Source organism: Dermacentor andersoni, chromosome 3, assembly GCF_023375885.2.
Source record: "Dermacentor andersoni chromosome 3, qqDerAnde1_hic_scaffold, whole genome shotgun sequence".
NCBI lineage: Eukaryota > Metazoa > Arthropoda > Arachnida > Ixodida > Ixodidae > Dermacentor > Dermacentor andersoni.
The window spans coordinates 13,829,156-13,843,946 of NC_092816.1; the positions used below are offsets into that span (position 1 = coordinate 13,829,156).

The following is a 14,791-nucleotide window of genomic DNA, read 5'->3' on the forward strand; positions in this document are numbered from 1 at the left end:
CACTCTCTTGAGCCTGATGCTGCTGCTGACAATACAACTGATGCATTGCACTACACCTAGCTGTGAGACTTGTCTTTCACTTAAAATTTCGCTGATCTCAGGAGGGTAAGGCTTGTCCGCATTGTTCTTCTCTTGTGCAGGACAATGTACACATCAAAGCTGCAGCTTGTTGATTTGGCTGGCTCTGAGGCTGTGAAGAGGACGCACAGCATTGGAGACCGGAGGAAAGAAGGTGCGAGCTGGAGAGCAGAACTTAAGCATGCAGCTTTCTCTTCTTTGCTGGGGGAAGTCCACATATGACAGTCTCGTTTAGAAGCTTCAAGGCCACCACTCGAGTCTTGTGCTGGAATTTCTTTAGCAATCCTGGGGCTCCAGAGGGCAGTGACAATTGTTCCTTTAAACCTACTAAGCAACAAGTTTTACTGGAGCCCTGGCATGCAGCCTCATAGCAGCTGCAGTCTCGATCACACTGGCTGTGAAATTTTACACAAAACTGTATGTGACCCAGTGTGCCATGTATAAAGTACATAATTAGCAGATGTACCAGTTTGGGCGGGACTCATCTCATGGTGCTGGAAGCAATTTGTTCTGTTCTCTCACATCTCTGGTCAGCATGCCAAGATGGAGGGCAACCAGTATGACAGGCTTCTGATGCAGCAACTATGTCATGTCGGCTACTTAGTGATTGCAAGGAAAGGTTGAGTTTTATTTGAGTAATGCTTGACTGGTAGTTGTAATTGCGGGAAATTATTTGACCAGCTCGGTTTTGAATGGCTTCTAACATGCGATGAAATATTCATGGTACAGAGAACATACAGGGGACTCGAAGTCAAGCTGGGGGCGTACAAATGACAGGAATGCTAATTTACGGATGTTAGACGGGCAGTTACGCAAGTTGCGACAAATATACCCAAGAGATTTGGCAGCGTTTGCGTATATGGTTGTGATGTGGAAGGCCCAGGAAAGGCTCAGTGCAAGATTAACGCCTAGATATTTATATACTGATGCCTGAGATACTAGATTTGTATCTATATAATAGGAAAAGCTATGATAGGAAGTTTTTCGTGTGAATGTGATTACTTTGCATTTAGGTAAGTTAAGTTTCATTTGCCACTCTTCACACCATTTGGTAACAAGATGAAGATCCTCTTGAAGAATGAGATGATCATCAAGCCTGCGAATTGGTCAATATAATATACAATCATCTGCAAAAATATGCATGCAGGATGAGATGTTATTGGGCAGATCAATGTAAATAAGAAAAAGCAAGGGTCCTAGTACGCTGCCCTGCAGTACACCGGAACTGACATATGCAAGGGGTAATGTAAAATCATGAACGACTGTAAATTGACGACGATTTGTCAGAAAGTTACGAATCCAGGAGAGCATTAAGTAGCCTAATTTGAGAACGGATCATTTGGAAATTAAGCAGCAGTGAGCTACAGGGTCGAAGGCCTTGGAGAAGTCGAGAAAAATGCAGTCTGTTTGAAGGCTATGCTCCATGTTAAAATGCAAGTCCTTAGTGAATTCTAGTAACTGTGTCTCGCATGCCAAGCCTTTCCTAAACCCATGTTTACTAATAAAGAAAAAAATTATTTGATTCCAGATGATGATATATGTGAGATGCAATGATATGTTGAAGCATCTTGCAGCATATACTTGTCAATGATAATGGAAGATAGTTTTCTCGGGAATTCTCGCTGCCACTTTTGTGTACTGGTATCACTTTTCCAATTTTCCAGTCTGAGGGAAGCTGGCCTGATGATAACGATTGGCGGAAAATAAAACATAAAATTTTGCTAGATAGTGTGACTGTATTCTTTAAAATTTTGGAAATATTCCTGGTGCAAGCCATTCGGAAAAAAAAACAATGAGACAAGTGGACCCATTACAGTACACGACAACATACTCGGACTGAGAACAAATATTCAACTGTGTACCTTTGAACTAGTTTTAATAAAACAATTGGCACTTATTACTCAAACTCGCCACATAAGATCAATCAGAAGTATTTCAAGATGTATGTGACATATTTTAAATACCATTGTTATCATTGTTTTTGCTTTTGATTTACCACTATGGCATGCACACAATTGTGCACACATTGCCTCAAAGGGTTAACAATAGTTGCTTGGTTTGACAATGTGGTAACCAAACTGGTCAGCTTATTAGTCTGCTTGCATTAGTTAACATTTTTCACAAGATTGCTGTCTCAGGGCGTCTACCAATCAGGAAAACCGGGAAAACTGGGAATTCTCAGAGATATTGAGTAGTCTGGAAGAACTCAGGGAAAACTCAAGGAATTTGTGCTTCTATCAGGGAAAATTAGCTGTAATTTTGTTGAAAGGGAACGAAAGTCGCAGTAATGCCGGCTCAAGTAAGAGACGGGAATCGTAGCAAATTGTCTTTGACGCACCATCCTCGGCTGGAGGAGTTGCCAGTGTACAGTGAACGACCGACTTTTCAGACGGCTTTGCAGTACCACCATGTACCTCATAGAGTCAATGTATCAGAATGTCTGAAATTTCGGACGCAAGTACCCTTCGCTGTCCGATTTTCCAGAGTTTTCTGCCGAGTCCGCCGGTCCGAAACGGCATTAATCAAAGCCACCACCACAGCTCTTTTGATTACCTCACTGCCTTGAACCGATGCTCTCGCACGCAAATCCTGTGGCAACGCTAGGCCTAGCTGCTTCGACGTTCACTGTTAAGCTTCTTCCTGTTGGGTGCAGTGTCCTTCATTGAAAGAAGTCGCCGCTATCAGCAATGGCACCGACTCCGCATTTGTGGTCCTCACGATTGGCTTCGAAGCTCGGAAAAAAACTGTCTTTTGCATATTGCCGATTCCCGAAAGTCAGTTTCGCCTCTGTACAAAAATGTTACTTCGTGAAGCATACGCAAAAGTAGTCCGGTGAAGCATAACAAGCGTGTGAAGGGGCTATTGCCACGGGACACAATATATATTCCTTAATTATACACACGTGCACCTGGTATCTACTGTCACAGTCCGAGCACTGATATGACTAATACGTGTACCGACAAGCCTTCAGAGCTTTTTCGAATGTGCCTGTGGCGGGTTGAGTCCTTAAGGGCAGTAAAAGACATGCATTCTTTTCCAACTGGCCGATTTTTCGGACGTTTTCTCGGCCCCTAGGGAGTTTGAAAAATCGGATGTTGACTATACAAATGACCAAAAAGATGCTTGAAATGGTTCGTGGGGCAAACGAGCAGCAGGAGGAGGACGAGAGCAGGAAGGACCTGTGTGTTGAGGAATGAAAGGGAAAGGAAGCATGCTGCCGCTGTTTTGAAGGAGCTTGAGCTCAAAAAACAAGGTGTTGGCTGGCGCCGAGATGCAGGTGTCCCTCATTCAAACCAAAATAAACTCTTTAAAGCAGTGAAACAACACTGAGGCATCGTGTGCAGGCTGAGAGTATGTCAGGACAATTGAGGTTGACTTACAAGCTGTTCAGAGAGAATCTCAATTGTGACAAAGTTCGGGCCCCGTACCACTGACCTTGCTACCAGTTGGCAGAAATAGCTCATATTCGAAAATATTTCCTTTTTATGCATCTCCTTTTTATTCATATTTGAGAATGTTCAAGCTCCTTCAAAACAGCGGCAGCATGCTTCCTTTCCCTTTCATTCCTCAACACACAGATCCTTCCTGTTCTCATCCTCCTTCTGCTGCTCGTTTGCCCCACGAACCATTTGAAGCATCTTTTTGGTCAGTTGTACAGTCAACGTCTGATTTTTCAAACTCCCTAGGGGCTGAGAAAACGTCCAAAATATTGGCCGGTTGGAAAAGAATGCATGCAATTTTCTTAAAGACATTATTTGCTGTGGATTTTACTAACCCCTCCCTTCAATTCTCTTTTTGAATAATATAAACACTACTCATTAGTATTGAACGGGATCAACTCGTTCTCTTATTTAAAAATTTGTTTCACATGCTTACTAGAGAGTGACAGCATTGGGCGCCATGGTTTCAGCCTGTCTTGACATAAAACATAGTTCTGCGTCACTCAGGGAATTTCGCAAAGGGACTCGGGGAAAACCTGAAAAACTCGGGGAATTTGGAAATGTCAACTTGGTAGACACCCTGCTATCTGTCTTTGCAGGTGTCTCCATCAATCTTGGCCTTCTAGCTCTTGGCAATGTGATCAACTCTCTGTGCTCTCACAATGGAAAGCCACAATTTATTTCTTACAGGGACTCTTCACTGACGCGGCTCCTGAGAGGTAAGCATCAGCTGTTGACAGCCTTTCCAGAATGCCATGTTAACAGCTGCATGAAATTGTAGTGCACGGCTGAAAAAAATGAACTAGTTTGTTTGAAGTGATAGTTTATCTTTTTGAGTTATATGTAAGTGTGTCATCACAAAAAATCTTGTTTAAGTGCCAAGATCACCACTTCTTTCTCCCTTTCTTTTTTAACTTATGAAAGTGCATTGAATTGCGTAATGGTTACTCAGTTCAGCCGCAACTTACTTTTAGCTTAGGCGAAACCGAGATGGAAAAATGCAATAAATTTGTGCCACTGAATTGGTAAGGCAATGCCAGTGATGTTACTGTACTTGTCACCTGTAAATGTCACATCTGAAAAGAAATCTGCATGTAAATTAGCTTTCAGTTCTACCATTCTGAATACATTGTTTATTGTCAGATCACCAAAGGTAAGCAGCATTTGGCTTGGTCAGTCCTTTGGAGGAAGACCAGGAGAGTTCTGAATGTTGGTAGCTTCCCCTCTGTCATGAAATAGTGGGTTTGTCTTGAGTGAGATAGTTACCATGGATGATGGTCTTCTACAAGCCATAGTAAACACACAGGCAAGCATTAACTTGTAGACAGCCATTCTGGTTTGTTTAAAGGGACACTAAAGGCTACTATGAAGTCAAGTTCAAGTGATAAAGCAATGCTCTAGAACGTCTAAGGCGTCAATATAATTGCGAACAGAGCTTTAGTAACCGAGAAATTGAGGTAAATGCATGACACGATTTGAGACTCCCCAGCGACATTCCGGTACTAGCCCGATGATGAAGGCATTCCTCATCATAATTTATGTCACTAGTACTGAACTACTCGATCAGTACAGATCATTTCATTAGGTTATAAGACGGAAGAAAATGCTACTTGTCTACTTCTGTTTGATTCTAAGAAAAATAACATTTTGAAGTTACCCTTCAGTAGTATGAGTGATCGAACGGTTTCGTTTTCGCTCGACTCTGTGCTGCGCGTGCTTTGTAGTTTCAGTTGTTGCGTTATCGCATCGTGCTGCGCTGGTTCTGCTGGCTCGCGAAACTTGCATTTGGAACAAGCAGCGAGAATGCCACGTCCATGTGATATCGTGGGATGCGCGAACGGTCCGCGGAACTTGGCCAAGGGCAGTTGCAGCGGCGAATCTAACGTTACTTATCACTGTGTGCCAACGAGTGAACCTCTCCGTTCGAAGTGGTTAAGTGCCGTACTTCTGCCACAACGCATTGGCAAAGAGACGAAAAATCGCAAAGGGTGCTCACTGCACTTTCGTCCAGAGGATTACGAGTTCAACGCAGACTTACTGAAGTGTGGAGTGCCATTCAAAGCAATGCTTTCCCATAGAGCTGTTCTGCCGGTCTTGCCTGCATTCTTTGAAGCACAAGAACAACTGCAGGTCGAAAACGAGGCGGTGAGTGCGGCATTTGGTTTTCAGGAAGGAAAAGCTACAAATGTGCGAATATGTACAGCCATGACATGCAGTTGCTGTCATAGTAGTATGCAACGACGCCAGCAGCGCGAGCCCTTAGCAGCAGGTCACGTTCATCAGTGCTTACATCACTGAAGTCGAGCCCAGCATCGCGAGCCAATGTGTTGTCAGGGTCGTCCATTGCAACGAGCGTCAAAGTTGGCGTCATAAAATAAAAAACCAGCTTATCGTCGCGCACTTTCCTTTCCGCTAGCCACCATAGTTCTGCTTTTGCGCTGCTGTCGGCTCTGTCTTGGCTCTGTTTCTGGCTGCGCATTTGCGTTTTGCGAAGAAAAGCCGTAGCGCCGTCTGCGGGTGCCGTTTTACTCGCCGACGGAGCAATGTCACTATGAGACCATGACGTCACCACTCCTCGATCGGAGGACGGGCGATTTGAACTGCGCTAGAGGTACACGGACACTTCAGAATGCATTTTCTGTTAAAATAAGTCTCTTCTTCGCATGAAACAAGTGTTTCGACGTTTCTGGGAGGGTATTTCAACAGTCCACGTTGACTTAATATTAACCTTTAGTGTCCCTTTAAGGAAAAATGGCTGCTTATTTGTCGAGGAACGTGCAACTGTATGCCACTTATTGATTTTAAGCACTCTTTGATTTTAAACTTCAGTGGCAATGGCATCATTGCTACAACATATCCTAAATTTATTTCTGAATGTATCACCAAGCACCAGTCTTAATTGGCATGAGAAGAGAAAGGACTAAAAACAAAAACAAGGCAGAATTAGCACTAGCCACACTGAACACTGTTTCGTCTAACGACTACAAAGTTGATGCCGGCTATTGTATCACAGGCAGTTGGCTGGAAATTTTAAACAGTGCCATCGTCAGCTGCGTGTACCTTTCAGTTATTTTCTCATTCACTTTCCCCCTGGTCTTGAACAAGTGGCCTGTTTGTTCCACATGAAACAGGTGCAGTGGAAAACTGTTAGCACATACCCAGTTAACGCTTAACAGCTTGTATATAATGAAAGCGAATGCAGTGACAAGCGTACGGTTGTGCCCTGTGAAAGACTCAAACACAGTGCACAAAGCAAACATCAAGTGAGCATGTTGGCCACCATGCAGTGTAGTCCTTGTGCTGTGCCCTTGCATTTTTTTTGTCCTCTCCATATCTTCAAGTACAATTTTATATTGTCATTTTCCTGTCAATAAATTCTATTCAATTCAATTATATTGTCACTTTTGGTTGGTTCTGCCTTGAAAGGACTCTGACATTATTTTGGTGGTTATGTACAAATGGTATAGAGTCGGCAGGGTTGGTCCTGGTAATCACAAAACGGCCAAATTTAAGTGCTCTGCGTGAACCTTGCAGTTTATTATTAGGTAGTATTAAACATCTGCACCACCACAGATTGCAGTGGCACTGCTTTCTGTGTTTACACTCACCTCTGCCCATTCTACATAAAAGGGGTAAGTGATTTCACTCGGATGAACAGTCTGATTGGCTTATCCTGAGACATCATCGAGAATACCTCAACCATGCCACTCCATTAAGCTTATATTTAATAGTATAAGTATATGGCCATTTGCATACCTGTAAAAAATGCAGGCACAAATGCAACAAGTGTAGACTTTCCTTCAAACCAATGACGCACTGCTGCCTGACAGTATGAGTTGTCTGCTGCGGTGTTCACATGCAGCACATGCATTCTTGTGTATACCTCAAAAAGCTGAGCACTGTAATAGACTTGTGAGGCTGCACGGGGTAAGGACAGGGGTGTGAAAGTGGTGACAGCTGCCAATGGGACACATAGGGTCATCTCACACAAACATTGGTGCAGCTATGTATTTTTTTCTGGTGGCAGAAATATGAATAGTGCCAGCCAAGCACTCGTGATACCCTACTGCAGATGCAGTATGCAGGAACAAACTACAATGGCTACATGTTGTAGAAGACGTAAGTGCTGCATGTGAATTTCATCACCACATACAGCAACAAGGAAAACTGCATCAGAAAGAGACATGGGAACATGTTAATTTAAGACAGAGTGAAAGTAGGCAACACTTCTGTCACCGAACGACTTTGTTCACAAGGGGGTTAGACATAGTGACGGCTGCACAGATTACAAGTTGAGAGGGAATACTGCAGCTTGAGAGGAGAGTAATGTTTAACACCAGCAGTTCCATTATATAGTGCACTCACATAAAGTTCTTGCGGGAAAGCATTTCCATGAGAGACACTCTCTATATCTAGGTGCTAATATTAGGTGTGACAAAAATTGTTTCGGGACCCCTTTAAACCTGAACATTATTGCTGTGCTTTCATTCCAGATTCGCTGAATGGCGGAAGCTTTACAGTGATGATTGCCTGCATAAGTCCAGCTATCTGCAACATCCCAGAAACTATAAACACCCTCCGCTATGCTGACAGGGCTCGGCAGATCAAAATGAAGCCTGTAATTAACAAGGCCAACAAAGGTAATGGCACTTCTGAACATCCATGACCTTTTGATCTACAGTCGATCCCAGATATATCAAACTCGCATACATCAAACTGTTGTCGAAGTATATCAAATAGTTGTAAAATCCTCTTGAATATACGTGTACCAAGGAAAAAGTGTAGCGACATGCTATGCGTACATCGAACTCCCGTTGGCCGCCATATTTGATACTACAGTCGAACCTCGATATAAGAACAGCACGGTGATCGCGAAATAGTTCGATATAGCCAGAATTTAATATACAAAATCCAGTAAAAAACCGCGTCAGAAGCTTGTACAAATCAGTCAATGAACCAAGGGGGTGCAATCGGGGATCGTTGTTTGGAGCCTGCGTTTGATTGTGCCACGCGCCATTGGCCTAGGCTGCACCGACTTCGTGAGCTGCGCAAAGTTCCTCTGAACAACGATCCCCGACTGTGCCCCAATCGTGGCGCAGTGAGTACTCATTTGAAGCTTCCCACAAAGTATTAATTGCTTTAGCTAAAAGTACTGCAGTAGTGTGGCCTGCTTCTTATTGGCAGCCGCGTGCTTAACTACGGCGTCTTCAACATCGTCTAAACGATCCACAGGCGCTAGGCCGGTGCCTTCTATTGCACCGCAGTAGCGGCGAAGGAGGGCCAGAGCAGCTACAGCCCCAGTTGAAGTCCGAGGCACAACATTATCAATGCTTGCGGAATCAACCTCGGCAGCGTCTTCAAGTTTGGCCGCTACTTCCACTGCAATCTTCACGTCCGTCAACCGAAGCATTTTGAAACACTGTCAATAACAAAGTATGAAGTGGCGTTGGCTAAGGACATCTGTGAGTGAGCCTAGTGAGTGCGCCCTGTCGCACATCTTTGTAGATGCAGACCGTCATTCCTCGCGAGGCATGGCAGGCGCAGAGTGCAGCACTGAGCGCAGAGCGCAGCACTGAGGAGGAGTCAGTGCGGCATATGCAATGCGTCATTGATGTCAAACTAGCCAAGCCGCTGCATGCTTACGCCGCTACATTCAAATGGCGCCCTCGGCGCTTTCGATGTGTGCTGCTGTAGTGCGCAGCAGTAGGGAACGCCCATCGGGCCATCGCTATCTTCGAGGGCATTGCGAGAAAGCTTGCCACCTGTTCGCAGAGCGCATGTGATCTGGAATGGCAGAGTCCGATATATCCATTTTACGCCCGACCCCGTCGAAATAAAAAAAAAAATGCATGCAATTTCAAGGTGTTATAGAAAGTGTTCAATATATGCAATAATTTGATATATCCGTGTTCGATATATCGAGCCTTGACTGTATATATAGAACACTGCGCCACGCAAGTGGCGCAGTGTTCGGGTCTACGTTGCTACGTGTGGCGCTACGTCCGGGTCTACTCCCGAGAAGCGAACATGAGGGTTCCTTTTTTCAGCGACCCTGACAATCAAGGCGGCTTCTTCTAATGGAGGTGCAATCACTTCTCACATCGTCGGAGATATATAATGCCGACAAATTTACAAGAGCACTGTTTTGGCAGATGCTGTTAAACAAGAGATTAAATGTGAAGCACAGTACATGCCATAGAAGAAAAGTGAGGGTGCTCTCAATTTTGTTTACTGCGCATATGGATGGCTTGTGCAAGCTGCAGCCATTCATTTTCGACAAGAGCATATCACTACTCTGCTTCAACAACGTGAAAGGCCTCCCGGTCTAATCCGCTTTCTACAAGAAAGTGTGGATGACACTCGATCTTTTCACTGAGTGGCGCAAGGCATGGAATGTGAAATTGGAGATGTTGTGCTGCCGGGCTCGTCTTCTTGTGGACAAGGGCTTTCTGCAAATGGCATTTTATGATTCTGGGAGCAGCCAAAACGAATTGGACCCTGACATCCACTAGGACGGATATTTACATGTTTGAAATTAACAAAAGCACTGCCCGCCCCATCCGCAATGTGTGAAAACACCGTTGCAGCAGTGCGTGCAAGACTCACTGCAGTGCGATTTGTGGGTTCGCGCTGAACGCATTTTATTCGTCCTTCCATGGTTACACACGAGGAAAGATGGACTTGGATGTTCTGCAAGCTGAAAGCCACTTTCAAAACTTACAGCGTGGGTGTAGTGTCGACAGTCACCGACGTAGGCGCTGGAGGGGAAGGGCCGAGAACGAAGGGATGTACCAACCACGAGGCGTCACAGCACTGACTCTTTAGGGCGGTTGGGAAGCGAGAATGATTGGTTCCAACAGGAAGTTGGTTCTGAAACCCAACAACAGTCCACCTGGCTCGTTGCCCATGTATGATTATTGGTTGTTTAAACTGCTTATTGCTGGTATTGTAATGGACACGTGGCTGGGCACGTTTACGCTTGATTTGCCGTACAAGTGTGGTGACGGCGGTGCTGCGCTTATTCATACATGCTAGTTTGTTTCCACAGTGTGTCCATTTATACCTTATATTGCAACAAGATAAGGTATAAGCATTTAGGCATAAGCATTTTGCAACAAGATAAGGCATTTATACTTAAAGTGCAACAAGCGATTTGACACGTGCAAGGCACACCACGGTCTCGCACCCAGGCGATGCAGGCCTCTAGAGTTAGCGTTGCGATCAGTACAGCACAGTCCACTTGCGATATCAAGAACGAAAAATCCGATCGTTATAACCGATGATCGCTCTATTTGGACTGCCGTAAAAAAAGAAAAAAAAAGCTGACGAACATACCTTCATAGCTCCGACACCAAATTTGCCACTTACGATAAAAAATTGTCATTGTAGAAAGTAGGCTGTGAAAAATGAAACATTAATTTATACCTCTAAGCAGCTGTCAAGCGTTAGGCACACTGAAATAAAAATCTGCACTTGCTTTCGCGGAAATTTCAGGTTCACACCACGGTGGGCATCGCGTCCAGTGGCTGTGCGAACACTGGCGGCTATAATTTAGCGTGCATGAAATCGGTGAGTGACTCTATCGACGACAGTGCACTTTGCGTGAACATTGGGGCCGGTGTCAAAGGCGAGCCACTGTCAATCTCGTCGTCACTGCTGTTGCTGTCGTCGACTCTGTCGCACCACGCCGCCGTCTGTGTCACGACAGCGATCGCCCCGTTGGAGATTCCTCACAGAATGCAGCAGCACTATCTGCACTTAGGAAATCCTCCGTTGAAGCACCGCCTGTTTTATCGCCAGCAGTGACGTGCTCCCAGAGTTCTCTAATGTCAGCGGCTGTTACAGTGTTGGTTTCTCACATGGGGGGTTTTTTCCTGGTGCACAAAGTCCACCGTTTCCGTTGATCAGCATGATCGCTGCTTCTAGCCTTCATGATTGTGGTGGCGCTTGCGGTTTTCAGAATCGTTAATTGCGCAAGCTTGTACTTTGAGTCTTGAGAAATTTGCAGCTTCGCCCCAAGCGACACAGCTTTGCGCTTTGTCGGCGCACCGACCGCTGCTACTATGGCGCATTTCCTGCTCACTGAGGGAGATTGTAGAAAGGGCGCGCAAGTGCAGTTTGCTTCCCACATTTTTTTTCTCTAGACGCTTGCCAGCGATGCGGACGCAAAGCAGCTGGCGCCATATTGTGGGACACTGTGCCAACTTGCGGTGCTCTCCGTGGCTTTCACAATCGGCGCACTGGCGGTACGCACTGCGCAGTAATAGCGGCAAATACGAACTCGCGTCGGTAAACTTTTTGCCCTGTCTTGGTTAAGAGGAACTTAGCAATGCAAATTTCACGATTTTTCTGCATGGAAAACGCTGCCCAAAAGGCAGAATTTTGATCGTTACAACCTATATGCGGTGAATAACATACTGTTATATACGGATTTTTTCCTCATAGCCCTAATGCATAAGTTGATACTCTGAAGTTGACTCACTGTTACAACTGACATATCATTATATGTGGTATCGTCATAAGTGGATTGCACTGTATATCAAAGACCATTCCGCAGCATGAGCGACTTGCAATGTTTGTGAGCATAAAATGTCAACTTTTGTGCATTCGACATGCCTTTGGAGAAGCAAATTGATAAGTTCCCGCTTTTCATAATCTCAGGAAACTGTCCAAGATGTGCAGAGATCTCGGATAAGCTTTAGATAGGCATATTTAACATTTTGAATTATTCACATAGTATTGAACTATTTCACTATATTCTTTGAGTCTGATAGAGTATCTGAGATCGACTGTATAGTCAACTTTTATTGGTTTGACCCTAGCAAGCCACAGGAAGTTCGTTCACACTATCCGAAGCTCGAACTAAAAATATGTGTTGAAATGGCACGGGAGCATTTAGGTACTTTATACATAGCCAAACAAAAAATGTAGCCAACTTAACCAATGTCATCTTGATAAAAGTCTACTGTACATGTAGCTCAAGCGCACTTCTTTTTTCCTGTTGATTTAGCTATGCTGATTTTACTTGGAAATCATTATTATCTGTTAAACCTCCAATGAATGAATAATATATTTGACATGAACATAAAATATCTTCTCTTTCTTCTTTGGATCCGTAGTGTAATTCAAAATTTATTGCTTGCCTTTGCCAATCGTGCTACACTATACTACAATATGGAAGCATGACACCACTACCCGAGCACACGAGGGTTGGACCCTCCTGTGTCTAACCATGCTCGGCTTAGCCACGTCCGGGAAAAGGGGATCGTGGGGGTTGAGCCAGTGCCGGTTGTTGGGACCTTTATGGCGCCTCGGCGGCAGCAACAACCCCCTTTGGCCTCGGCTTCACATAGACGGCACCTCCAGACAAACCCACCTGGAGGAAGTCCGCAGTTGCCTTTTCCTGTCCCCCTCTCCAATCTTTTTCTTTCCTATCTTCTTTCTTTTACTTTCCTGTCATCTCTTCTCGTCCATCACTTCCTATTTTTCCTAGGTAGCTTGGATTAACCTTGTGTATGTGCCCTCCCTTGGGTATAATATATTAGGTTATAGTGGCAATGTACAGTTGGCGCGTGCAACCTTACGCGTTAAGGACGTATGGTAGGGTAAATGGTACATGTTAGTTTTAACGTAATATTTTGGAAACGGCTGCAGATATGCGCATCAAATTTCATGCGCTTACAAAAGATGCTCTTGGGTACAACACAGGATACTTTGTGTCTAAATGGTTTACCTTTCCTGTGGCCCACTCCCAAAATTTCAGGTGTGTTTAATTATTTGATGTACCTTTTCTCTGCAACCACGCAGAGGAATGTGATGATATTACACAGTGTTATTCTAAATACCCATAGGTTATATCTGAACTAAAGAGATATTATATCCACTTTGGAGTTTGCAGCCGAAAAAAATATCTCTGCTTGCACAAAGCCACAAGGGGCATTTCTTGCAGTGTAAACTATTACAGTGTTATCATTCTTATCATCAGAGATTTTTTTAGTTCAGAATATTTATGACTGGTTGTAGCACATGTGCACAAAGTTTCATTGGAATGGGATGAATACTTTCGGAGAAAAGGTACATTGAATTTGAAAAATTCATAAGAAATGAAATTTGAGAAAAATGAAGTTTTATGTTCGAATACTGCTTCTGGGTGCTCAAAATGCCCCAGAAGAATACATTTCACTGCTGACTTTCTTGCAGGTGTCTCCAAAACCCTTCTTAGTGTTCTTTTTTTCTCCGGTGTCCTTCCTTGCTCTCGGCAGAGTCATAGAATTCTGCCCTGTCAACACGCTCTTTGTCCATCCTGTCGAGGGCACTATTACAATACAGATCTGGGACAATTCCAAGGGCCTCCAGAACAGCTTCTCGTGCAGAATTTCCGTCATTGTAGTAGGCTACAGAATTGCTAGTTGCTGTCTTCAATGTGTAAGCACTGGCAAAGTTTTCTTAGGGCAGTGACACCAGATGAGTTGGTTGAACGACTCATTGGTGTTCTGTGTTCGTCAATGAATACATTTGCTCAGAAGACCGATTACCTTTGAAAGTTTTCTTTCTGCTCCATTTGCTGGACGATCATGCCATCTTCTGGGCAAGTAATACGTTTGAAACTCTAAACAGAGACAACCACGTAAGCAAAAGCAAGAGTTTGATGTAATAGTTCTTTTCTACAAAGGACTATTACGTCAAAACTCTTGCTTTAAGTTGTTAACAAATTCGACTTCGCCCTGCCGTCTGCTAGCCGCCTGGTTAGCTCAGATGGCAGAGCGGTTGCCCCAGAAAGGCAGTAGACTCGGGTTCGAGCCCCAAACCAGGACGAATTTTTCAACTGCAATGCTTTTCTTTCGAGGAACCCGTATAAGATTCCTTTGTGGCAATTGCTACGATTGTGTGGATGTCTCATTTTCTTTCATTTAATATATGATTTTTAGTACAAATCACTAACTTTCCGCGCACACACAAGCAAAAAAAAAGCCACGCCATAACGAAGAAAACCGCGAACGACAACAATAAACAAACCACCTCCGCCCGCCACTTTTCAACGCCAGGGCGCGTAGCACACTTCGGCGCGACATATCAACCGCTTTGAGCGGGCGCTTGAGGTCGCGCTTTCGCAGGTTTGTTCCTCATAGTGCAGTCGATTTTTTTGTGCCGAAATTGAAAATTAGATTTTTGTGGTGGTTTACCCTATCATACCCCCTTAAGTGCTGCAGTGGCTTCATGGTGGGTGGCTGCCATTGCTGCCGAGGAGAAACTGAACTACGGGAACACCAGCA

General features: G+C 44.4%; 1 protein-coding gene across 1 annotated transcript in view; it reads left to right on the forward strand.

Moving 5' to 3' along the window:
* Window positions 1-14,791, forward strand: part of LOC126520887 (uncharacterized) — a 61,856-nt gene that overhangs the window by 26,543 nt on the left and 20,522 nt on the right. Inside the window, exons 5-7 of the mRNA XM_050169689.3 lie at window positions 141-232; window positions 4,118-4,237; window positions 8,012-8,158. Coding sequence (XP_050025646.1) covers window positions 141-232; window positions 4,118-4,237; window positions 8,012-8,158 — 359 coding nt within the window. The remainder of the gene's footprint in view (window positions 1-140; window positions 233-4,117; window positions 4,238-8,011; window positions 8,159-14,791) is intronic.